Source organism: Zonotrichia albicollis, chromosome 2 (genome assembly GCF_047830755.1).
Source record: "Zonotrichia albicollis isolate bZonAlb1 chromosome 2, bZonAlb1.hap1, whole genome shotgun sequence".
NCBI lineage: Eukaryota > Metazoa > Chordata > Aves > Passeriformes > Passerellidae > Zonotrichia > Zonotrichia albicollis.
The window spans coordinates 114,405,027-114,431,727 of record NC_133820.1 but is presented as its reverse complement, the minus strand read 5'-3'; the positions used below and the strand labels follow the sequence as shown (position 1 = coordinate 114,431,727).

At 41.2% G+C, this 26,701-nt stretch overlaps 1 protein-coding gene across 4 annotated transcripts; it reads left to right on the top strand.

The window, feature by feature from the left end:
- Positions 1–3,673: 3,673 nt before the first annotated feature.
- On the top strand, positions 3,674–26,545 carry TFG (trafficking from ER to golgi regulator). Of its 4 annotated transcripts, none has more exons than XM_005487124.3 (9): positions 3,674–3,814; positions 6,034–6,136; positions 7,778–7,985; positions 14,214–14,297; positions 15,176–15,322; positions 16,782–16,949; positions 19,179–19,319; positions 23,242–23,331; positions 25,767–26,545. In XM_005487124.3, the coding sequence occupies exons 3-9, from the start codon at positions 7,802–7,804 to the stop codon at positions 26,123–26,125; spliced, it is 1,173 nt and encodes a 390-aa protein (XP_005487181.1). In that variant the 5' UTR covers positions 3,674–3,814; positions 6,034–6,136; positions 7,778–7,801; the 3' UTR covers positions 26,126–26,545. The 4 variants fall into 4 exon arrangements, with proteins under 4 accessions (XP_005487181.1, XP_005487180.1, XP_074392186.1 ...); XM_005487123.3 differs by having other exon boundaries at positions 25,764–26,545; XM_074536085.1 differs by lacking the exon at positions 16,782–16,949 and having other exon boundaries at positions 25,764–26,545.
- The last annotated feature ends 156 nt before the right edge of the window (positions 26,546–26,701 follow it).

Here is a 26,701-nt window from a genome sequence, read left to right as displayed (position 1 = left end):
TTATTTTTTGGATAGGAAGTTCATGTACCCATGGGCATCCATTTTTTTATTTGTAAATCCAATGTATAATGCTTGCTTTTGTCGATTCCTCCAATTTCCTTCAGAAATTTTCCTTTAGAAATTTGTGTGGTTTAGGAAGTATGATACTTGATTGTGTTGTAGAACACTATTAGGCACTGTGAGGATGACTCCTTAAATGAGTGATAGAATTTTCTAATAATTGATTTTTTTCTCCACAAACAAAAGTATTCTCTAAAGAACATCCCATTTAATTTTGAACGGCTCCTTAAAAAAAACTAAAAAAAATATTGTTTCCATGGTATCCCAAAAAATTAGGCAAAAACCTACAAAGAATTTGAAGTATGGAATTTGAAGTGTTGTCTTCTCTTACTATTTAAGCATCCTGTCTCTAAGTATTTCAGATGTGAACAAAATGCTGTTATTGCCAACACTGAACATCTCTTGCTTAATATAGAACACTTTCAGCATAAAACCTTCCCAATTATACATTTTGTGGCTTTTTTTTCTTTCATCTAGGGAATCCTAATTTCAGAAATGGAACAAATTAAAATGATCTTTTCCAGGTAATATGCTAAATTATTACAGGAACAATAGTTCAGCTGTTATCTACACGTGGAATATATTTATCTTCATAGTGTAGTGAACTTTGGTATTGTTTGTGATATGTGGGCTTTAGGGATCAAAAAGTTTCTTGTTAATACTTTGGAAACACTACTTTGATAAAGAAATGGATTGGAGAAGGACTGAATCATCAGTACAAAGGTATGCAATACAAGTGGCAGAAATATAATGGAAGGAAATATCCACTTTTCTAGATCTTTCCCATACTTTTTAAAGCAAAGATTTTTTCATTGAAAACACTCAAATATTTTCTAAATACTTTGTAAAGTTTAGCAAAGAAGCCTCTTGAACCATGCCCCTCCTCCTCCTTGAAATGTTTAGATTTCAAATTTGTATCGTGTTCATCTTCTCTCACTTCCATTTCAATTTCTCACCTCCATTTTCAATCTCCTTACTGCTAGTTGGACCCTCCTCTAGGCAGGGACAGAGCTCTCAGCAAGGACAAATACTACAAAAATTAAACAACTCTTACATTTTTCTTGTCCTGGCAGAAAACAGATATTAAGGGAAAGGTGTCTTTTCAGAGGAATCTTTAACGCCAGGAAATAACTAAGCACAGTTGTGCCTTCAGTAGCTCTGCATGGCACCTCTGTGGGAAGCATCAGCATAGCGTAGCCTTGGTGTTGAACGAAAATGGGCAGCAAAAATCCCAACTATCCCCGAGGAACACCAGCTCCAGTTCCAGCCGCTCTGGGAGAGGCACCCTCAGGAATCCATTCCCGCACCTTCCATTGACAAAACTCAGGAAATTAGCGGCAGGTTCATGTTTTTTGTCTCTTAGGGGTGTTATGAATTGTTATAAATGATCAATCAAAAGCCAAATTATAAAAAATGCAAAAGGATTTATTTATCTTTTCCTGCGACCAAAATACGGTCCTCAAAACCACCACAGCCAAAGAGACAGCCCGGGATTGGCGCTGGGTGAACCTGGATCCGACCTCTATCGCATCGGACCCCCCTCATTCACAAGAGCCGCTTCTAGCGGGGATGTTTTATACAGTTTATTGTGCCCGAGGTGAAGGAATCCCAGTTTCTTTTGTAACTCTTCACCGGCTTCTTTTGTAACTCTTCACATTCATAGTTGGCTCTTTCACTGTGCAGAGCTGGACCAATTGCCGTCTCCTGGTTGATAGCCAGCGCTGATCGAATCCCAGGAAGTCGCGTATTCACATGTATCTTTCCGGCGACTTTGGCTATCTTTATCGATGTTACCAATAGGGTGATGATCGCTCTTAAGACCGTTTCCTATGACTTGGGATAACGGTGATCATCACGTTGGGTGTGTGTATTCTTGGGCTAAATGCTGATTGTTATCTGGCCGACTCCAGGAATTTATTTTGGAGTTTGAATAGGCATCCGCCTCTCAGGCTGCTTGTGGTCAGAGACTCGTTTGAATTTCACAATCCTTATAAAATGCATTCTTTTATAGCATGAATTATTTCTAACATATATAACATAAATGATCAGCCAGAAATCCAAATTAATAAATGCGAAAGATTTTATTTTCGCGACCAAAATACGGTCCTCAAAACCCACAGCCAAAGAGGCAGCGTTGAGCCCCGGATCGGAGCTGGGTGAACCTAGATCTGACCTCTATCGCATCGGACCTCTCTCTGTTCACAAATGCCGTTTCCAGCGGGGCTGTTTTATACAGCTTTGTTTTGCTTGAAGCAGAGGTGCCCCAATTTCTTTTGTAACCCGGCATACGTATGAAGTTTTTTTCACTGTGCAGGGCTGGGCAATTGCTGTTTCCTGAGTAGTGGCAGGCACTGATCATGTCAGGGGAAGCCATGTATTCAGATATATGTTCCTTGGCACTTCGGTTATCTTGATTGATGGTATCTACCAAGGGATGATCACCCTTGGGTGTTCCCAGGTGGCTCTGGGGGAAGCCTGTGAAAAATGCGTATTTTATGATTGGTTTTTCACAAATATTAAAATGAATATTATATGTGTTGTGTTAGAAAGTAATGCTGTATTAATTCTCTTAAGTAGTATGTTAAATATAGTTTTAAGTTATAAAAAATGTTAAAATAGAAACTATGCTATGTAAGATTTTTTTTAAAGAAAGGACTCACACCGAGATAGCGGCCAAAGGACACCTAAATCCTTCAGAGAAAAATAATTTATTGCTCTCTTATCAGAAGAAACGGACTTCTTCCCGCCTCGAAGGTGCTGTTAGGATTCAGAGGAAGAAGATGACGATGACCAGACAGAATCCTGTGTTTGAATGGAATTTATGCATCATGTATGAGGTGTATGAATATGCAACAGGCCGCTGTTTTTAAGGGTTAATCCTCTGTTCACGTGTGTCCTTTTTCGGGCTTGTGCTGCCCAAAAAAAGGTATCCGGACATCAGTAACTCTTTGTCTCTATTGTCTCAATATTGTCCTAATTAAAATTGCCCAAATTATTATTACTCTAATTGTATTACTATTTTTATAACCATTTTATTACTATTAAACTTTTAAAATTTTAAAAACAAGTGATTGGCGTTTTTCACAAAGCCCATCTCCGCGCCAGCCACGTTATTTTATTAGAAAACGAGGCATTGTTCTCCTGCTGCCACCACGAGTTTCGTAATTCCAGTGTAGTAATCTGTCTCCAGGTTGCTCGTGGTCAGAGGCTCGTTGGTTGTTAGATTCTTTTTACAATTTTTATTTTATACATTCTTCCCTTAAGCATGAATTACTTTATAACATATATTAGAGGGGACCAGCTCTGAATGCGAGACAGGGGAGTGTGGGAGCGTGGGAGAGGGCGAGGGTGTGAGGGTGTGTGCGGCTACCAGAGTAATGTGACCATTCAACGATGAATAACTCCTGTGTGCGGGTGTCTAGCAAGTCTAACAAGTACAGGGGAATTTTACGGCCCGTTTTTTATCTGAGCACCGCCAGCTTACGAAGGCCGAAGCTCGTATTTCGAAAGAAGCCCTCTGTCAGAGCTCGACCCCGCTGCGGCAGCGCTGAGGCGGCACAGCGGCCGATGAGGAGCCACCATGTCCGCCGGCAGGGGGCCGGGCCCCGCGCGGCACAGCGCGCACGCGCGCGCGGCTCGCGCAGGCCCGGCCTCGCTCCGGCCCCTTCTCTCTGCCCTGCCACGTACGGGCGGTGGCGGCCGTGCCCGGGGCTGGACGGGGGGGCTGCACCGGCGGGACGGCGGAGAAACCAGAGTAAGAGAGCCGGGGCTGCTCCCGGGAGCAGCCGCGTGTGGAAGCGGCGGGAAGGAGGGAGAGAGGGGCAGCTTTGGGTTTGGGGCGAGCCGGCCGCCCCCTCCTCCCGGCCCCATCGTTTCCCGGTGCTAGGGGCGACGCGGCCCCTGGCGGCGGGGCCGGGAGACCCCTGGCGTCCCCCCGGGCGCGGCTGAGGGAGGCGGAGAGCGGCCGCGGCCTCCTGGGCCCGGGGAGGGAGAGCCCGGGATCCCTGCCCCTGCTCGGCCCGCTGCTTCCTGGGGCACCCAGCCACGAGAGCTGCCGGCTCCTCACTGCCAGGCAGGCGTTGGCTGCGATTTCTGTTCCCCTTTGGGCCGGGCCTGCCCGAATGGGAACTGAGAAACCCGAAAAGAGCTCTTCTCCCTTCTGCTCCCGCGCGTCACCCCCCGCCTGCCTTGGGAATACTCATGGCTCTCTCTCGGGTGGCGTTTGGGAGGCTCTCCTGCTTGCTCGTGTTTCTGTCGGCGTCACTCTAATCCTGAACCCTGTTTTGATCAGAAAAAATTAAAGCAGGAGTGTCTGTCCCTCCCTTGTTTTCTCTGTTTTTCTCTGCTGCTGCGCAGAAAGGGTAGTGAAATGCAACGTGGTCATGAGATGCTGGTTTTAGAGGGGATCCTGAAGTGACTGGCCTAGATTGGGCAATCCCTGTCCACATGCACCACCCAGATTAGTGCATGATGTGAATGGAAAGGGAGCCGGGAGGGGAGGAAAAGTCTGTACCTGCAAAATGCAAGAGGTACACCAGGAAGGTTAGAAAGATGTCAGTGTGGTTCTTATGGAAAGCAGCCTGTAGGCTGAAAGATGGAGACGTAAATGCTTGGTTGCTTCCTCCCTGCCCCAGGAAAGTAGACACTGATTTTCTTAAAAAGCTCATTAGTGTGCATTCTGGATGTGTTCTCTGTAGAACTCTTTCAATGGAGTCATCCATTCAGCTTTGTCACAGTGAGGGAAAAAGCTTTAGTGCTGTGTAATTCAGCAATTTGAGTATTTAACGTAGTTTTCTGTAACAGTATCAAGCAACTGCACTGTTTAGAATCTGTGTCTTTAAATCTGGACACTTTAAAGCAGAAGGGAGAACAGCTAGACCAAAAAAAGTGCATTTATTCTCCTGCTACCTTTTCGTAGTCAGAGATGTACAGCAGGTTTCTGTGGGTAACGTGGGTAAATAAGGCATTACAGTAACTCCTTTCTTGCACAAAGAAATGAACGATACATTCTATCTGTTGAAAGGCCACAGGAGTTCAGCTGTGTCCACCAAAATGTGTGTATGTTTAGGACTTAGAGATGAGGTTCAGTTATTACTGTTAACAGTTCCTGAGTAGCAAATACTGTAATGCTGAAGAAGCAAAACCAGTGCCCAAGTCTTACACTTAAACAAGGTGAGGGGGTGGCTAAATGAACTCTTTGGTTCTCCTGCCTTACTTATTTCATAAAGTGTGAGTGAGGCATCAGAGAAGCAGTCTCTTCCTGTTCCCCTGCTCGGTGTGTCACAGCAGTCTCACTGTCAGGAGCAGGCACAGCCCTTTGCAGGGGGAGCATTTCCTACCCACGATGAGGGGAGCAGCTGCCAGCCTTTGAGATCCAGAGAGTGGCTTTGTGTATTTTCTGGGGTTTGCTTGTTCTCTCTCTTCATCCTGTGTGTTCCACTTTACTTCCAGATGAGCTGAAACAGGAGAGCTGGGAAGCCCAGCTTTATGTGAATAAAGGAGAACCTACTTTTTTCCTCTGGTTAGCAGTGAATTATCTAAAAATCAGATTATGGATTGTTGGAATTGGCTGTGTGTGTGAAAGAAAGGAGTTGCCAGGAGGGTGCAGCCATGGGGTCAAAAGGGAGGAGCCAGGGGTGTTCCCTGTTGGCCTGTTCTGTGTGCTAAATCATCTCTTGCTCTTAGTCCTGGAAAGGAATACGTTACTGTTAGGAATTCCTACATGCCACTAGAAAATTTAAAAAATTAAAATATTTTATTACAAAATTAGAAGTCTTGTTAGAGATCTCTTTTAGATGAATGCAAATTCTCCAATACTCCAAAGTGTAAATCTGATTGTTACATTATGGATAAAGCAAGGGCTTTTTATATTGGGTGTATTCACTAAGATGTTCTAAAGTGAAAGATTGATGTGAAAGGTGGCATTCTGGGGAAGTGTGACTGTAAATATGTTTATTTTATTTTCTGATGCAGCTTCCTGTTCCCTGCATTGACAGTGCATGGCGACTTATCCTAACTCTGCCCTGCAGTGAGGTGGGAAAACTGTCCCATAATCCAGCAGCACTAAACAGACAAGGTAATGATAAATGAATATTTTTGGAAAGGAGATTGAAGAAAACCTGTGGATTGATACTGTTTTATGTTTTAATGCTTAAATAAAAAATCACAACAACCAACCAACTTGTGCAAAACCCTATGCTCTTAAATGTAATTTAGAGTTAATTAGGTTGGGTTGATGTGCCTGCAGTCAAGACTCCTCTGTTGCAAAAGCTGAATAATGCATTAGTGAGCATTACCAATACTATAAACCTCTCAGTTTGATCACAGTGCCTCAGCAGCAAGGTGGCTGTGTTAAATCCTGGTCCCTTTTCCCTGCAGTTGGGCTGTATCCACCTGCCTCTTCTTACATGTGATGAGAAGAGTTTTGATCAATAATTGCTTGTATCTTTTTGGGCTAAACAAAGGCCTTTGCCTGAAATCTTTGCTTTGTGTTAAGTTAATTACCAACATCCCCAGAAATTTAATTGCAGTTTAAAGATGGCATTATACTTCATCTTTTTAATGCAAAATATTGTCACTGAAAAAATAGAGGTGCATCAAGAAATGTACTAAAGGCTTTAGCTGATTGTCTTGTTTCTGGTAGGAGAGAATTTTCAGTGCAGTACTTCAAAAATAGACTGACTATAGCAACATTCATTTTTCTCATGGGGCACTGTGTTATAACATTCTTTAAGGTAAAAGAAAAACAGTTGCATGTCTCTGGGAGTTCCTCTTGTGCAAGAGAATGAACAATGTACTTGCCTGCATGTGGCTTCAGAAATCTTGAGTTGCATATGGACTGCCTATGGTTTAAGATCTCCAGCAATTGTATTTCAAATGTTAAAATTTCTTTAATTGATCCTTTAAAATCAATTAAAGATCAATTAAATATTTCTTTAATTGATCCTCATTCTTGATCTATTGTTTTGGCCCTGTCCAACACAGTGAAAATAGGAGGGGACATTTGACTAACTACCTGAATCTCTTTTTGTGTTTTTTTCCCCCTCTTACTCCTGTTTTTTGAGTAACTTCACTGTAGTTTCAGATTTTTAAGTGTAAAGCCTTTGTGTTTTTAAATGAGAGATGCTTAATGCAAAGTGGTAATGCTTAAATTTTCTTAACTAAAATGTTAAAGATAGAAGTATATGCTGTGTGCTGCTAGGACACAGAATGGCTACTCAGTTGGAGCAGTTTTTCACCTCTTAAAACACTGAGAGTAACAGACTGTTGTGACCATGTGTTGAGCCCAATGAGTAGCTTATGTGTGGTCTCTTGAGCTGCATTTAAAAGTCTAAAATATTGGTTAAAGTATCCCAATCAAAGTTTTCAAAAATTAAAAAATTGGATATCTTCCTTTCCTGAGAGGAGCCCTCAGTGAGTTCTGATCATCCATGTGATAAAACCAATGTTTAACTCTGCACTTTTGTTTAGAAAATCATGCATGATTCAGCTTGATCCTCTTAGTAAAGCTACCTTAGAGCCTGAAATCTTTGACATATTTGTTCTGGCAGTCTTTTCTTAAATAAAAAAAAAAGCCATTTGTTCTTTTTCATAAAGGGAGGGGCATGTAAAAATAATCAAATTAGGGGATAATGTAAAGCTTCAGAACTGTCATCAGATAGATTACAATAACTAACAGTTATTTTCTGAAATGTTCTTAATGTTTTGCTGCTAACAGGTCTGAGGTGACAAGGAGTCCACCATGAATGGGCAGCTGGACTTAAGTGGGAAGCTGATCATCAAAGCTCAGCTTGGGGAGGATATCAGGAGAATCCCTATTCATAATGAAGATATCACCTATGATGAATTGGTGCTAATGATGCAAAGAGTTTTTAGAGGAAAACTCCTGAGCAATGATGAAGTCACAATAAAATATAAAGATGAAGGTAAGGTTTAATTACTACTGTTGAGGTTTAATTGGCTATTCTTGCTCTGATCTGGTTTATCAGTGGATAGAAACTTTGCCATTCACCTTTTAGAATTGTCCAATGTCACAGGCAAATGCAAGTGATTTCTTGTGAAACCTTTTTGGTCAGACAGTAGAAGCTGTGTTTCATTATCTCCTCTTATGCTCTCTTAACAGCATTTTCTCAATTTCTTTCCTGAAATATTTCCTCAATTTTTCTCTGGGAACATGCACTTTTTGCTGTTGCAAGAAGTTGATTGCAGATTTCTCTTCTGATCATTCATTTAATCTTTTTTTTTTTTGAGTTTTCAGTGGTTTTCAAGGTGTAAAGAGAATAAGCATGTATGACCTAACACAAGTTCTTATAAGTCTGAAATCTTGATCTAGATGGTAGTAATTCTTGACTGTTTTTGTCCATCAGTAAAGATTAGAAAAATAATTTTAACTTGAAATAATGCATTAAAAGTTATGTTTCCTCTCTGGGACCATTTGAATCTGTTGCACATTGGTTGTTCCAAAGAAAATATTGATCATTAGTGTTAAAACAAACAAAACTTTAAGGAGTTCCACAGAATGAGGAGTTAATGAGCCTTTGAGATGCATAGAGACAGAAAGTTATGATTGGAGGGCTTTTCCTCTTTGAATGTCAATGGGGCATGGATAAGTTACTTAATTTGGGACAACATAAAATGAAACTTGGAATGAAGTGATAAAATCCAAAGTCTCTTGAAGACTGATGATTATGCTGTTGCACAGTAAAAAGTGCCATGTTACTGAAGCATTCAGATTCATTTCTCTTTATAGCCCTAGGAAACTTTAGTGCTGCTTGTGCTGCCTGTAATGTCAGCTTTTGTTCACGTATCTAAGCAATAAAATTTCACTTTGAATAAGCCTGAGACCTTTTTTTGAGTTTCATGAATTTTTTGAGGTTCTGCTTATCAAAATTGTAAGTAGTGTATGTCTTGGGTCTTGACCAATATTTTGGGTTTTGATCTTTAGTTAGAAGGAGCTCAGTGGATTTGTGGTTGTTTTGTTTTCCCTCTTACCACATTTTTTTTCATTCTGAAATAAGAAACATGAAAGGAGATGGAATGCTTTTTCATTAGATTAAATCAAGTTAGTTACTTTGTTTTTTTTGCATTCTTACCCACGCTTTAAGTATGGTCATTTGGGGGTTTTGGTGTGTACTACTCTGTTTTATTCAAAATAAGATAATGATGTATGATGGAGACAGTAATTGCAGTTTCATTCTTTGGTTGTCTTTCACAGTCTAGACGCTTCCTGCTTTCACTTTTAGTTTTGTTTGTCTCAGAATTGTATTTGGTTTGCATGGCCAGGTTTTGGTAGTGCGGGGCTGCAGGGGAGGCCAAAGCCAGGCAGCTCCAGGACAGGCATGCTGCTGGCCAAGGCTAAATCAGTCAGACAGTGGTAATGCCTCTGTGGTAGCATATTTAAAAGGGGAAAAAAGTTATGGCACAGATGTAGTTTTGGCCAGAGCAGAGAGGAGCAAGACTCCATGAGAGGAATAGCTCTGCAGACAAAAAGGTCAGTGGAGAAGGAGGGGCAGGAATTGCTCCAGGATGCAGTCACATTGGAGAAGTTTGTGGAGGACTCTCGCATGGGAGGGACCCCAGGCTGCAGCAGAGGAACCATAACCTTCGTTCCCTGTGCCTCTGCACCACTAGGGAGGAAGAGATAGAGCTGGAAAGGAAGGAGGGGTTGAAAGGTGAATTATCCTGCTTTGATTTTGACTGGTAATAAATTCAGTTATCTCCCCAGGTTGAGTCTGTTTTGCCCACGAGGGTAATTGATTTGTGATCTTTCCCTGTTCTTATCTCATGTCTTGTGCTTTGTTCTCTGCCCTGGCCACTTGTGGAGGGGAGTGATGGAGTGGCTTTGGTGGGTAACCCACCACACAGAATGTACTGCTACTCCCTGTGATTTCAGTGTGTGCTATGCTAGCTGATCACCACTGCTGTAAACTGTGTGGTAGCTGATCATCACCACTCTAAACAAATAAATGTTCTTGCTATCAATGTTGTGAGACACCAAGGAAGAGGTTAACAAGGCTTCAGTTTGCTTGTTATATGAGAGCTGTTACATCCAAACTTCATTTCAGCTAAGCTAAGATTGTTCTTTAAATCCACTTCAGTCATTAGATACATTGGATAATGTATACAATAGATATAATACTATATACATTGTAGCAATTTCTGTTTTGTTCTTTATCCCTGCAGACCTGCAGGAATGCTTGTCTGGATCTGTTATGAGGAGATACCTTAAACTGGTCCAACAATGCCCACTTCTTCCATAACCTCCAGCTGTGTCTTCTCTGAATTCATATGCAGTCTTTCAGTGTTCAAGGATGTTTCATCTACCCCTCCATACTCCTACATTATATTTAGGTTATGTGGTGTTTTTATTAATTACCAGAGAAAAGAAGCCTCAGGTTGAATGCTGCTTTGTGAAGTCAAGTTTTATCTTCAAACTTTCAAACTCCTGAGCTAAGGAAATTGCTGTGCTAGATGTGAAACAATTTTCATGTGCTATTTAAAGTTCTTGAACACACATAACCCACTGTCAGCTAAAAAACCTCAGCCCCAAACAAACTAATGAGGACTGTCAGCAGTGAATTTGTGTGAATCAAAGAGTAAAATTGCATCTTAAACAAACCATGTAACTGAGTTGCACTTGCTAAAAGGCCCTATGGAGCCAATAACAGGAATTTTACTTTTTTTTAAGTTATGCTTGAATTTAAAACAGGGTGTAATGTGAGATTGGCCTTTTTGCTCTTGCTCTTCATTACCTTGTAATAGAAGATTGTTTACTCATCCTGCATGTATTCAAGCTGCTGTGCTAGTCAGTAATCTCAGCCTTTGGTAAATTTACTAGAGTGAAGGAAAGCTACATTTTGATGTAGTGGGGTTTTTTGATTGTGTAGGGTTTTGTGGTTTGTTTTTGTTTTTTCAAAAATGGACTAAATGAGAAATAAAAGGGTGGATAAGCCTGATAGATAATGAAGCTTAGTAGATGAGGAAACAGCTGGCAGGGTGAAGGAATGAGTCAGATTCTAATGTCATGAACACATCATGGTGATGCAGCATTAATGCTGAAATACTGTGCAGCCCAGTGGTTAGTTTAAGGGAGCCACTTATTTATGGAAAGAAAAAAGTTAAAATTGGCATAGCAGAGAACGTGGTACCTGGGATATTGTAGAGAGGGAAAGCAGTGTCCCTTGTAAAAATGAGAAAGATAAATTCCTAAAATAACAAGATTGGAAGGGAAAATAAAGGAAAGTCTGTTTTATTTTTCCACAGAAAATAATTAACATTGTGTAATTCTATCTGTGTCATGGTAACAGGAATTAACCTTCATTGGCATTCCTTAAGATGAAGAGTTTTTTTGATATATCTAATATACTTAAATTGTCAGAGGCTTCTATGGCTTGACATATACCCTATGAATCCTAGATTATACTCAACTTGGATAATAATTTGATGGCTGTAAATAGGAATCATAAAACTGACTTTATGCATCTAACAGGATTCTGTACTTGGTACTTCTCAGCTTTTTTTTTTTCCTGCTAACAAAAAAATTTGCTAATAGAAAATTTGTTCATTATTCTTAATGCCTTCAACCTAAAGGTTAAAATAAGTGAGGGAGAATGAGGACGGAATGATCCCAGTTCTTTTGGGTGACATTAATCCATGTAAGCCATGTGTATTGATGTGCATTTTCATGTGCAGGATAGAGTGCTAAGAACATGCATCTTTGTTCAGGCAGTGAATCTGACTGTTGGCTGGTATGACAGAAGAGCATCAAAGGATGCTTTGCCAATGTTGTGGATTGCTAAGAGAAGTAATTATAATTTATTGTGGTACCATGATGATAAGGAATAGAAGGGCTTTGTGTTAAGACACTGATGGGTTTTGGTATCAGCATTTAGGAAAGGTTATTGAAAGCTAGAGAAAGTGTTGAGTTGGAGGGAGCACACACCTCATCACACCCCCTTTACTGTTTCACTTTGATAAAGTCTGATTGTCCAAGTCCTGTTCTGGATCATAATGGCAAACAGGGACACTGAGCCTCCTCTTCCTGGCACTGGTGAGATGGCACCAGGGAGGCTGCGTGTCTGTGCTCACTTTGAATGTGTGCACTCCAGGACAGAAAGAGCTTGGAAAAGCTGCAGAGGGGTCTGGCAGGGTGTGCTGAGGACAGGGAGGGGCTTTGTGCAGGTGGGAGCGTTGGAGGGAGCCGGGCTCATTCACTGTGCTGCAGAGGGGGCTGAGGGCACAACCAGGGGAAAGGGAGTTGCAATGTGAGCATTGTGACCACTGAGTGCAGTGTGACCATTGAATGGGAGCAATTTGCAGTGGCACCAGATGGCAGCAGCCAGAAATTGCAGTTTGAGAGGCTGAGCATGAGTTATGGCCAGGAGGGCAGTGTGTCACTGGAACAGGCTGCCTGGTGGGGTTTGGAGCCCTTTCCAGTCTCTACTCAGAGAATCCCTGATTGGTACTGCTATCAACAGATGTCTTTTGAGATTGTGAAAGTGAAAACAGGACATAAAAAAAACCTCGGGAGGCAACACTATTTCTTTCAGGAAAACTTGAAAATTATTTTATATGCCATCACTTTATTAGTATTTATAACTTCATTTTGCTAGAAAGCACCTTCTTTGGAGACTGACAGGCACTGTGAGGTGTCACTAATAGTACTTAAGAAAACCTTCCTTTGCAGAGGTGTTACTTGTAGTCAGGGATGACAAAATTAGAATATGTAGTTCTTCAAATTCTGAGCTGTTTTCTACTTGGTATCATGTGTTTTATTACTATTCATACTGAAGCATTAATTTCTTTGAAAATTTTAACCTTAACTTTGATACAGTTTGCCCTTGTCACCAATGTGTGAGGAATTTATGTACACAGAATTTTTAGGCAGTGATCTGTAATTGAAAACACCATCCTGTGTTGGTCCACAGAGCCTCCTTGCTACAATGTTTTGTGGAGGAGCCTGGGCAGCCTGGAGTTGGCTTTGTTCCAAGCTCTGTGGCATTTATCTAAACACTGTTGCTTTTGGAGGTGAAACTTCACTGGGTGGTGTTTCACCTCAGTTATGAAACTGCTCAGGCAGGAAGTGTTCCTGCTATCCCTTGTGCCAGTACACATTTCCTGATAATGTGCTCTCACTCTTTCCTTTGCACTGCTTAGCTTGGGTTCATTTAACCTATGAATAACCTGTTGAACGTGTTAAACACCAGAAAATCTGTACTGCCAAAGACAGTAGTCTGGTTTTAGTTGTGATTTTGTTGAGTAAGCAAAGATAGCTTTCCTTGACTCAAAAATCGTGAGAGACCACACTTAATGGGAATTTGGTATCTCTTTTGGGGGTTATTATGATTACAGGTGATCAGTGCTTTGTGCATAGCCCTTTGTATCTTAAGAATAAATGATCCCATCCAGTTCTAATATAGTTCCTGGGACAGATGGCAATGTGCAAATTCGTTAGGATCCTCTGACATGTGACATGGAAGAAATCCATGCCTAAGAGTTGTGACTTTGTGTAAAATTCCTGTTTGAGAGAAGTTTTCTGCTAACTATTTTGGCGTCTTCATACTTATTTGTGAGTTAAAGCTGAGAGAGATCTTTACTATTCACTTCTACATATTAACTTTGTTTTTCAGCAAGGGAATGATAATAGTCTTGCAACTCATGTTCTGAATATATACTTGAGGAAGTGTTATAGGCATTTGAAATTTTCTTTTGGTTTTTAAAAATTGAATTGGGTTTGGCTTGTGCCATTTATCTGACTCTTGTCTGTTCATGAACAGCACAGTTCTAGAGCTACTTGGTGTTGGCATTTCATTTATAACTGGTAGCATCATTCTTCCTGGTGTTGGACTTCATGACCTCTTAGCTCTAATATTTCATCCTGAATGTAAACATAAAAGAATGATGAACTGTATGGAACATCAATGGGCTAATGTCAGAAGACTCCCTTTTGGAGCCATTCATGCTTCTGTCTTACCTTCTGTGCACAATTTCTCTGCACACTGATTCTTGCACTGAAATAATAAACATTTTTTCTAGTGAATTTACAATCAAATAGGAAGGTTAGTTTTGGGTAATGAAGGAACATTTCTGTCCTGATGTGAAACTCAGTAGTCATAGGCTGTGATTTTAATGTAACTTTTTCTTGTTCTTTTCAGATGGAGATCTTATAACAATTTTTGATAGCTCAGATCTCTCCTTTGCAATTCAATGCAGTAGGATACTTAAGCTGACATTGTTTGGTAAGTATAGAATACTGTGTTTTTCTATTTCTTTTAAATAATATTTATTAAAATTCAGACAGTGGACTTCACTGAGAGGTACAAAGTACTTTGATTTGTCACCTCAGAAGGTGAAGAAAATGCAATCAGTAAGTTGGTATTGCTGAGTTAATACATAATACCTGCTTTCTCTTGATATTTTTCATGAGACTTCCAAACTTAATGGAAATGGAAACTCCTGCTTTTTTACACTTGTTTAAAGTGTAAAAAGCATTAAAGTATTTGGCATGTGTGCATATACATGTGATCAGCGGTTCTTTCTTCCCCAGTGTCCTTTTCCATGTTCTCTTCCACTCCAGCATTTGTGGGGTTTTCTTCACAGGTGCATGAGCATTCGAAGCTGGCACTTTATCTCACAATGGTGCACTGCTCCAAACTGGTGTTACCTGTTTGGAGTTGAATAGATGTTAATGTTTATCATTTAGCTTTTGTGCAAAAGTTCTTTATTTTCAAACTACCACAGATAACTTAGCACGTAGTTCCAAGCCTTTAACTTGGACACTGACCTTATTTATGAATTGCAGCAGTGTTGTGTGGGCTGTGTTAGTTCTGAAGGGACACTTTCCAGAGCCACTGCATCAGTCAGAGTATATTCAGGGAAATGAGTAAACAATGCAGACACTTACTGTGGATTTTGATACTTTTTAGCTTTTCCTGAACTGAGATTATATTAAAGGAACAGTAAGCTCTAGAAGGAGTTCTCTGTGTGGACTGAACTCTGTCACTTTAAACTTGGCAAAGGATGATGATGCTACAAGCAAGTAAATGTTGGAATTTTTTTGATCATCCTAAAGTGGATGTTCCTACAGTGTTAAGTTGATCTAATTGCTGTTTTGCAGTGAATGGCCAACCAAGACCCCTAGAATCCAACCAGGTGAAGTACCTGCGCCGGGAGCTGATAGAACTTCGCAATAAAGTCAATCGTTTGCTGGACTGTTTAGAGCCGCCAGCGGAACCAGGGCTCTCCACTAACCTGCCTGAGAGTGGTAGGCAGCCTGGCAAAGAGCTGTTTGCTTTGATTTGCAGAGTGGTGTGCTGTTTAACAAAGTGAAATATGGATCATTTTTAATTGTTGCTTGATGGCCCAGAACTTAACTTTTAATGCTTTAGTTATTTCAGAGACAGAATTTTGGTTTGATGTACCTAGAGTAAAGCCCTGAACTAACTTAGGAATGAAACTTCAGAATCCGAGGTTTTGTTGCAGTGTATGAGAACACTGTAACTAACACCTGTGAACTCCAGCAATGTCTTTGAGGGCTTCTAGCCAAATTAATAGTTTGTTGTTGCCGAAGAGTTCTTGCTCGCAGTTGAGTAGTCCCTCTGCTTACTTTGGGCTAGCTCTGGTGCTTATCTTGTGTTGCTAAGCAAGTTTGATTCACTAAAACAGTAAGAAGTGAATTCAGCAAAAATTATATCCACTTTTTTTGCCAGGTTAGGAAATTGAAACCACACATTTTGCGCTCAGACCAGCATCAGAGCTGTCTCAGGGTAAGCAGCACGAGGGTGCAGGTAGGGGTGGGAAAGGATTTTTGGGGGAGGGCAAAATGGGAAAGAAAGTCTTATTCTCACAGTTTTGAGGCATTGATCCCCTAGCTTAGGGCAGTTGTACTGCAAATGCAAAATTTGTACTGTATCTCTGTGTGCTTAACTACAGAGTTTAGGTAAACTAGACACAGAAAATAATGACACAAAGCCATGAAGTACAGTGCTCTGAGTAAAGAGGTGAACTGAGAACATCAGCCTGCCTTTTAGGAAATGCTGCTTTTGTATTTGGACTTTGACCTTTTATGGTTTTGTTGCTTAAAAAAATCCCAGCCCTGTTCCTGCAATTCATGCAATTTGTAATTTCAGTGGAATACCATGGATTCTGGTTAAAAACTACTTGGAAGGAGCTTAGAGTGATGATCTAAGAGTGTAAACAAAACTAGCCAGTCTGTATCTATCTGTAGTTGTTTGCTTTTAACAGAAAATGTGTAACTCTTAGGTAAGGCATTTCTGAGCAATTCAGCTACGTGTATAGTTGCAAAGAGCTCAACTTCACCTGTCAGCTTAGGAAAGATTAGTGGAGAAAGGTGGAGTACAAACCAGAAACTGCAGATGATAAAACACCATAAGTTAGAACTATGATGTATGTTTTCCTAATTTTGGATTCTTTGTGGCCAGTTCATTTGTTTGAAGCAGGAGCTTTGTGCCTATCATATATGACATTGATAGTCCACAGTGTTAGTGTATCTTTAAGTAAGTGTGAAAGAAACCCAAGCTGTGTGATCCCTCCCAGTTTGATACATCAGTGGTTATTCACAGCTATCCCAAGGTGCACATTCCCAGAGTTCCATTTTGGAGCCCCCGGCCGTGCGTGCGGTGTTGCGATTGCTGCGGTGCAGTGTGTGTGTGTGCTGGTGTCTCAGTTCTGGAGAGCTGGTAACCGCGCGTTTTGCTTTGTAGATGCTGTAGATGGTAGGGACGAAAAGCCTGCTGCTGCTGACGCTAATGTTAAGCCATCCACTCAAGTTATAGCAGCGAGCATGTCTGCATTCGATCCGCTAAAGAACCAGGATGAAATCAGCAAGAATGTCATGTCAGCCTTTGGCTTGACAGATGATCAGGTGTCAGGTAAGGACATGGCTGGTGAAAAGGAAAGCTAAACCTGTTCATAATCAATTGCTCCAGTTTTGATTTGTCACAAAGCATTTGTATGTTGGATGTATTAAGCTGTGTTCTGTGTTCACTGTGTCTTCAGAATTCTAAAACTTGCTATGTTAAGGTGTTGTGTCTATGTGCTAACTTTTGTGTACAAAATATTGAAGTGCTGCTGTTGATTTTAGCATTGTGTTTTAGCTTAGAGTACAAAATGGCTTCATTTAAAAACTGTTGTGTGGACTAACTTAATTGGTATCTGTCAATGATAGTAGAACTCACTGCTCTCTGCTTTAAGGTTTGATCTTGCAGTTCATGTTCTTGGCTTGTGCTTCTGCTCTTTGGGTCATTCAGAATGTGTTGTATGATCCCACCTTTTCTCTGTTTCATTTTAGAAGTAAATAGAATCAATGTTTTTACTGTTAACAGAAAGGAATAACATACTTGTCTGAATTACATTTATTTTTGAAGAGCTGAAGGACTGCTGGCCCTAGTAATAGAATGCTAAACATATGGAAACTGACTACACTAAATGAATGCTGTCAACTTGAGACAGGGTAACTGAAGCTAGAAAAGCAGTGTTGAATGTGATTAGGAGTGTGATGCAGAACTTAGGGAAGTGATTTTGCACAGAACCTGTGGAGTCCTGGCAAGGTTTAGTGGTTCATTGAAACATGAGAATGGGACTGCTGTTAGGTAACAGGATTTGCTGTGTACTCTCATGTCCAGAGCAAGTGAGTTTGTATGATGTGTGAAGTAATGATACAGGTGAGCAAACCAGTAGGAACTGGAGGTCATTCTCCAGTATGCGTGCCATGGCAAAAGTGGGGAGTAAAAGTAATAGATCTGCACTACTGTGTGCAGTGTCTAAAGTTGTACCCACAGACAGTGGCTGACTTCAATATGAGGTACAGGTCTGTGGACCAGGCCTGTTGTGTGATCTCTTCCTCCTTGCCACATTTGGGGTATTGTCACAGCATGGTTCTTTCACAAACCAGATGAAAACTTGCAGTGGGCTAGCTGAACAAGTAAGCAATAGCAAGTGAAGCGTAACTGGCAGAAAATTTGAGTTATTTTTTGAATGAGTGGTTTTGATCAGTGATACTTCAATATTTGTGTCTCCATAATTCTTCTGAGAGAGGGAAATTACTTGACCATTCTTTGAATGTCCAAAAAATTCCACAGAGAACCATTTAAGCAGGGAATAAGAAATCCCATTTCTAAAGCTGTAATCCTGCAGTTATGTATATAAATGCAAATCAAGCAGTAGGCAGATTTAATTAATTTTCCCCTAATAAGGTTAACATGAAAACACAATCAGGGACTTGTTGGATGCATATTTATCATGTGTAAATATATCTATCTTAAAATTGCAGATGTATTGGCAGCAGTTCTAGTACTTGGGCTTAAATTTGAAAGTAGTATCTCTTAGCATTCATACAGCTGAAAAGATCCAGGTTTAAACTCCCTAGTTTCTAACAAAATATTTTGCATTAAATTGTAGTATATTCTATTTGTTCACATGTGTGTTTCAGAACTTCTTACTAATGTAGAGAAAATTTGAATTCCCAGTTTCCATGCTGTCTTTGGGTGTCAGCTTGAATATTTTCAGAATTAGCAGAGCAGACAATTGCTTTTAGACTAAAGCCTGCCATATCCTGTCTGGGAGTGTGATTTTAACACCTCTCTGGAGGTTTTCTGTTCACATGCTATTTGACTAGCAGTAAAACACTTTGTGGCCTGGTCCATGTGTTTCACAGCAAGATGCTAATCCATTTGGATAGCTCCATGCAACCTTTTGCCTTTCCTCCAGATAAGAAAAAATAGGTAAGTGCATGTTGTGTCCAAATGTGGCAGCTCCTCAGTGTGTGTGCGTGCAAGGTTAACACTTGAAGCTGTTGAAAAAAATATGCTGTCATGAAGGGTTTTACCTCACAAATGAGTCAGGTTCCTCAGAAGAATGAAATCTGAGTGACCTAGAGATAGGTGGAAAATTCTGCCCCCTCTGCCTGCCCCTCCCAGTATTTTCAAACGAAAGTTTAGGTGTGCAAATATACCCTTAGTTTTAGCTTGGGTATGACACACATGTAAATCTGAAGTGGAAAAAACGTTAAAAACATTGCAAGGGAGGGATCTTGTACTAGAATTGTTTAATTCCAACTTGGTGTTCATTTCACATACTGTATTTTGTTCTTGCTGCTCTAGGACCGCCCAGTGCCCCTGCAGAGGAGCGATCAGGAACGCCGGACAGCATCGCTTCCTCCTCTTCTGCAGCCCATCCCCCTGGGGTCCAGGCACAGCAGCCCCCCTACCCCAGCACGCAGCCACAGACAGGGCAGGTGGAAGGTAAGCAGCGTGCTTTTCTACTGTCCAGGATGTGAAGGATTTGTCTGATTCTGCCTTGAATTAGCAGAGCCAAAGTGGACACCAAACTGCCAATCCCTGTGTGCCCCGAGGCAGAGCAGCTTTTGTCCTTGCTGGTCCCTACAGGAACAGCAGGGGGAGCAGTGGCTCCATTTGAAAGGGCGGGTGGTGTAACGCGAGAGGATTTTCATGGTGCTGTTTTCTGCTTGCATCTGTGCTCTTGTCATACACTGTGTGTTGTGTCAAGCTTTCACTCAGCTCAGTTTGTGGACTTGTCTACTATGTATTAAAACTGTTGTTTACTCACCATTTCTGTCTAACAGACTGGAGCTAGTATTTCACTGCTTCCTTTTTGTGCATGGCTCTGTGCTAGTCAAGTTAAACCCTGTAACCATCTTAAATACCTGGTAGTTCCTTATAACTCCTGAGAGCTCAGCTAGCTCTCCTTTAAAGTTAAGGTCTTAACTGACATTCAATTTTGTTTGCACTATGACATCAAAAAAGTTATTTAACTTCTCAAAATTTATGTATTTTGAGGTTTCCTACATTTGGGCATCATTTCTTCTGGTGCTTTTCTCTAAGTGCACTGAGCCTTCAGACCTTCACACTTCTGCATTAAACTGTCTGTGAAATAACCTGCTTTGTTACTTCCTCCTCCATATGAAGAATAATATAAAATTGTTTCTGTGCTGCTGTAGGCACAAGTGAGAGCCCCCTGATGCTTGCTTTACTGATGCTCAGACAAATGTGAGATAGTGATCACAGTATCCAAGTCACTTGGATTGCCTTGCCTGAAGGGAAATTTTGATCGAGCACAGCATTTGAACAGCTGGTACTTATGTGTAATATTCAAAGAGATATGAATACTGCTGGTTGAAGTGAAGCTTATGAAACACTTATTTTGCTGCTTTCAGCCTTTTCTTGCTCATTAGTCAAGTGTTATAATATAGCAAGAGACATCTTTGTGGCTTAAAGATAGAGCAGTTTGGTGTTTATGTATAAAAGTTACTTTTGCAAAAAAGGGCTCCAGGTTCTTCTGTTGGCAGCCAGAAAACTTAATGTTCAGAAACCATATTCTCAGCTACTGAACTTGCATTTTATGAGTTTAATTTTTTACTTCAGTTTAATACAGTAAGGTAAGAAGTTTTAAGTGTTGCTGTTAAACTGGAATTGAAACCAAGAAGTGAAGCACTTAAAAGCACTAGCAGCACCAGCTTGGAATCCTGTATGGCTGCTAACACCAGGGAAAGGGAAAAGTATTTGTTTCATCTTACTTGGGGAGAAGATGTGATCTAGGCTCATGTATCAGAGTAGATGTAGTGATTTTTCTAAACTTGGGTCAAGAAAAATATAGTAGCAGCAAGTACTAATTATAAAGGGTATTATCTGTATCTGATGTAGTTTTTATTACTGCTACTGCAATCTTTTAAGTATTGATTATATTTTCCTCACTCTGTGGCTCAGTCTTTGGGAAGAGATCAGAAGTAACTTTTGTCCTTGTTCATTAGAAATTAGAGATACATTGCTCATGCTGTGTGTGGTGTGTATGTGGTAAACAGCAGTCTCTCACCAAAGCTGGGTAATGTAAGTGCAATTATCAATTCTATTCCAAAGTGTTCAAAGACTTTTCTTTGAAACATGGAGTAGTTTTTTATACTTCACTGAGGTCTGATAGCACCTCAGTCCAGGGGTAATGTGGGGGCTTGTGCTGTCCCCACAAAGCCATAACCCAGGGAGAACTTTGAGTAGGTTTTGATTGTTGTGTTTTCAACAGGATGGACTCACATGAATGGCCCTGCTGGTGAACAGCAGGTTCTGTTAGAAAGTAGTTTTGAAACTAATTTGAAATTATTAGTTCACTTCATAAAAAGCCCAAAATTCCCCAAGCTCTACTTCCCCCACACACTTTCACAGTATTTTAAAGATTGAAGTAAACTGGTGATGCCAATCATGTGTCAGTCATTCTGGTGTATCAGGGTTTATTTATTAATGGCTTTCTCTGCCAGTAAACACTGTGATGATTGTGATTTGGTGTTCACATGTAACGACCTAAGAACCAGTCAACTCACTTGTGTGTGGATACTACTGAAGGGCTGCCTCCATTGAGAGGTTTTCAGCATTCACTAATTTGAATTAAATTAATCCAGCAAAGATGTTTTAGCACAGTGCTGTGTCTTGTGGCCTCTGCTTTTTTATCACTAAATTCAGTCCTAAACACATATAAGAAGCAATTATATACAGATGTGGATGCTTTTTTAGTCTTTGCTGAAATATATGTGAAATCATCCCATAAGCACTTCATGGTCTTCTAGGGAAAAGAATGTTGTGTGAATATATGTAAATGGTCTGGATTCTGAATCAGACTAAAAGTCTTTTTCAGTGCACAGGAACAATGGTAAATGCTGGCAGACCTTTCACTGCAATTAGCACTGCTAAGTACAAAACCAGACATCACTGCTGTAGCTCACCTACTTTTCAGAGTAAAAATCCAGGGAAAGAAAAGACTCTGTGTCTGAGGGCCCAGAGTATCCCTGCCTGTATTCATGGCTGTAAATTAAGAATGTTTTTTTAAATGGCACTGGAGCACCTCTCTGTTCCTCACTAACACCTCAGCCCTGGAGAAGACAGCAAGCCATCTCAGAAATCTTTGGTAAAACACCATGCTGTTTCTTTACTATCCCTTTACCTGGGATTTCCAGCAGGTGCCAGTGTGGGCTCTCTGTTAGCTTGTGGGGAGCTGTCCCAAGATAGGCAGCCTGCTGGTTATTCTCCCAGAACTTCCCCATATCAAATGAGCTTCAGAAAGAGAACTTTCTGAGTTTCTGATTCTTAATTATCAAGCTAACAGGCTTAAATTACCTTCAAGCCTTGTGTTTTGCACTCATCATCCCACAATAATTGCACACCAAATAATATTTTAAGTTACTGCATCTGTATAAAGTATTCTAAACACCTTAGTGTGAATATAAAATACTGTTACTTTCAGCTGCAAGTAATACAGATTAAAGAAGAAATTAGGAGTTCCTTTAAATCACTGTGGACAGGGATCTGTCTGGGAGAACTTGGAGCAGAGTCAAGTTGCTTTTGTCTCTGTGCAGCTCTGAACATAGAGTTTACAGTCTACTTATACAGTCTGCTGATCTTTGCAGAATGAATAACAGTACAGTAACACTTCATAATAGTAAAGTTTCCATGTCTGCTTCAGTTCAGCTAAGCTTTAGTTTTGGCAGATAATTGATTTTGTTCTTTGACTGTGACTTTCTAGATTGAAAAATAGCAGAAGCATAAAGCCTCAACAGGAGCCATAGGTTGTGTAAACAAATATTCTCTCTCTTCTGGCCAAGAAATTGAAAACAGTGAATGTAGGAAAAATAAGCATTGGCTTGGACTACCAAGCTTAAGAATATATGGTTTTATTTTTGCTTCTGGTGTAGGCTGCTGGGTCTCTTAAGAAAACTTGGCAATGCTAAGAGATGGATGTCTTATCTGGAAAATGTGGTCAGCATAAATAATGTACCACTTGCTTACAGTACTTGGTTGCAGAAATGGTCTTAAAAAGCTAATCTAAACAGACAATCTGAGGACATGTTTAACTTTTGAAGTACTGAATTTACAGTGTAAGTTCTGGAGCAGTTATGAAGATGTTTAAAGATTCCTGGTCTGTTACCCACCAGAGCAGTGCTAGCTAAGGTGGCAGATTCTGGCAGCCTCTGAAAATGTGCAATAGTAAGCCTCACATAACTCTTTAGATAAACTTCATTTAGGCAGAACAGCGTGTTTCAGAAACTAAAATCTGTACTTTGATGTCACTGGGTTTGTTTCTGTGCTGTTGGACTGTCAGGGTATCGTTCACTGTGATGCACCAGGGTACTGGGCTTCAACGAAATGCGTTTTTAATCCCTAGGTCAGATGTATCAGCAGTACCAGCAGCCTGGTTACCCTGCTCAGCAGCCGCAGGCTCAGCCCCAGCAGCAGTACGGCGTGCAGTACCCAGGTAAGCAGCTCTGCAGCAGCAGCTCCTGCAGTGCCCCACACTGGCAGGCTTCATTCCTGACCCTGTGGGGCAGTCAGGGTGCTGAGCTGCCCACGTGCCTGTGTTCCTTATGGGAGCTGGCACAATTCAGAAACTGCCAGGAAGAGAGTGCTGTAGCTGTTTTATTAAAACAGTTAGTATGTAGTCAAAATTCAGTCCTGCTTGATTGTGACCAAAGGCAGGCCTTGTTACTAATCAGCAGAATGACTTGTTAGAAAGACAGAATGAATCACCTGAAGGGTGAGCAGCCTTCAGGATTATATTCTGCAGTCGTGGGATTCTAGCAAGTAAGTGACTAAAGATCCCAATTTAGCTTCCTTAAATATCAAAGATGTCTAAAGATGGCCCCTATTTCATGTGTCTAGAATGATCTCTGTATGCAAAATTTACTGGTGCAAACTCTGTAGCTGTCATTCAGTAAATCCTTGCTTAATAGACATACTGTAAATCCCAGAGAAACTTTCAAGAGATAGGTTTTTTTGTTTAGATTTTGATTTTGCTGATGCCTTAAGTAAAGGTGCCAGTGGACTTTCAGCAGAAGAATATTTTAGTGCATTAGAAGTTTATGTGCAGTGAAATACGAAAAGCTGGCTTTGGTGTAAACCCAAAATAAACTTGAACTCAGAACTTTCAGTTCCTTTAGGAGCAGCTGGCATCTAGGAATGCATAGTATATGCTAGGAATGATAATCCAGATGAGGTTTAGGGATGAACCTGTTAGAGTAGATTCTGTAACAAATTGCATTTTGCTTTACAATTTTAGAAAATGGTACAAAGCATTTATCATTCCTTGTTTTAAAAAATCCTCCTTAAACTAAACAAAAGACTCGCATTAAGTGACTCAGCCAGTGTGACCTTTTCTTGGTGCACAGTGGGAGTGCATCACTTTTTATATAGATGAGAGGGTTTGCAGAGCTCACAAAGAAATTCCATGCTTAGCTTGGGTAAGAACTCTAGAATACATGGACTGAAGGTTTGTGCCTCAGACCTTGTTCCTGTGCACTGTGGGAGAACTCATTGGTTTGAGTATCTAAATGGAATCTTGTTCTCTGCAGATTTCTCCCCACCACACTGGTAATTAGAATACAGAGACAGATGTACTGAGGTGTAATTTCAGAAGTAGCAAGCCTGTTGGAAGTAGAAGGGTCTGTCTGACACTCTAGGCTTAAAAACTGAGTGGGGAAACAAAGGAATTCCAATCTGCTTTCTGGACATCTCCTACCATTGTCTAATCCATTATTTTACTGACATTCCTGTGAAAACCCTAGTGCAATGTGAGTTTTGCTTTCCAACATCATTGTCAAGTATGAATGAAATGCCACCAGAAACCTCCTGGGCACCTCTGTTTGTCATAACTAAGTTCACAACATCTTCAGAAACAGAGTTTTCTTTGAGGACTTCTTGACAGCAGAGATGTCAAGAAGAGATGGAGATGTTGAGTCATGGGATCTTTTTGTTTGTGTTGCTTTAGTTCTCATGAGTATTGTCTCCTTTCAAACCCATGTCTCCCCAAGAGCAGGATACCTTCCCACTCTTGTAGATCTACTAGGCAACAGTGGCTATTTATACATGGGTGTAAAAATGGACCCTTCAGAGGTTTGTCTCATGAGTAAATTTTGATCCCAGTTTCAAGGTGAGTTTACTGCAGTGCATTCTTACCCTTACTCTTTCCATTTAGGGCTGTGCACTTTTAATAATTTGTGTGTCTGGTGTTTAATGCTGACAGGATTCCAGTCACTGGAGAGGTTTCATTGCAAGTAGCTGCAGGTGTGTTGGATAAAAGTAGCTATTTCTTCATGAAAGGACTTTGTTCCATTTTAAAATTTCTGAGAAGAGAAATTCCCTTTGGAAGCTAGTGTTATACAGAAAAATCAAATTTGAGACGTGTAAATGGAAGTTTTGTGCTCAAGTGTTTTTGTTCTACATAACCTTTTCATATTTACCACTAAGGAACTGAAAACACCTATGATTTCACCAATTATTTTTTTTTTAATATAAAACCCAGAGAGTATTGTCAAGACAGTTTAATTTGGAGGTTTTATTTGGGAAAAGGATTGAATTTTGCCTCATTTGCCAATGAAGACTTTATTTTTTGTGTGTGATATTTAGGAAAAGACTACTTGCCTTTTTTAAAATTTATTTCTTGTCAGTCACAGGAAAACTGTCTTATAGTAACTGTTGTCAGTGTGCTGTGCTGCCGCGGTGTGCACCAAAACCCCGGCCGTGCGCTTATGTGAGAGGCAGGAAAACTCGCAGTTCACGCTTGGTTTGCCTTTTCTGTGCTTCCCGCATCGTTTTGCGTTTGTCGCTGCGAGCATTAGGAACAGCAGGTCTTTCTGCAGGCACCCGGGCTCCTTAGCGTCTCTCACGCCACCGTGCTCTCTGCCTTTCCAGCAGGCTACAGCCAGCAGCAGCCCCCGTCGCAGCAAGCGCAGCAGTTCCCGGCCTACAGCCAGGCGGCCGCCCCGGCCCCGGCCGCCGCCTTCCCGGGGCAGGCGCAGCAGCTGCCGGCGCAGCAGCCGCCGCAGTACGCGCCGGGCAGCTTCCCCCCGCAGCCCTACACCACGCAGGCCTCGCAGCCCGCCGCCTACAGCGGCTCCCAGGCGGCGCCGGGCACCTTCCAGCCGCGGCCCGGCTTCACCCCCCCGCCCGGTAGCACCATGACGCCCCCGCCCAGCGGGCCCAACCCCTACGCCCGCAGCCGTCCCCCGTTCGGGCCGCAGGGCTACACCCAGCCCGGGCCCGGCTACCGCTAAGGAGGTGCCCGAAGACAGCGACTGACGCGTGCGATTCCATCCCAACAGACTCCAGAATTTTTAATTGAGATTCCAAAACTGTAATGAGGCAAAACTATAGCTGTTAATTAAATTTTGCTGGGGGAGGGAAATTACCAAATCTTTCCTGCTTTAAATTGTATTCGCTTCCTAGTTTAATTTGGGGCTGGGTGGTTTTTGGAAAACACTACTTAAATGTCTGTAAAGTGATTGACATTCTAGCTTGCCTTGTCTGAGGGATATGAAGATACTAGTTGGAAGTTTAGCCCACTTATCAGGCTTGTTCTTACTAATACCATGATGTACTAAATTAGATTCATTCTGGAGGTCAAACTAGATATGATGTATTATAAATTGTAATGTTCACATGGAAAAACTAATAAAAACCCTGAATCTATTAAATGCCTGATCTTGATTTTAGAAGTTAGGCAATACTGCACAAGACAACTGTGCTAAGCCCAGTGTGCATGCTGGGTGCAAGGACTTTGTGGTGAAGAGCAGTGGTGCTGGGGTCTGTAGGAGGAGAGGCAGATTGCTGGGTGTGGAAATGGAGAGGTG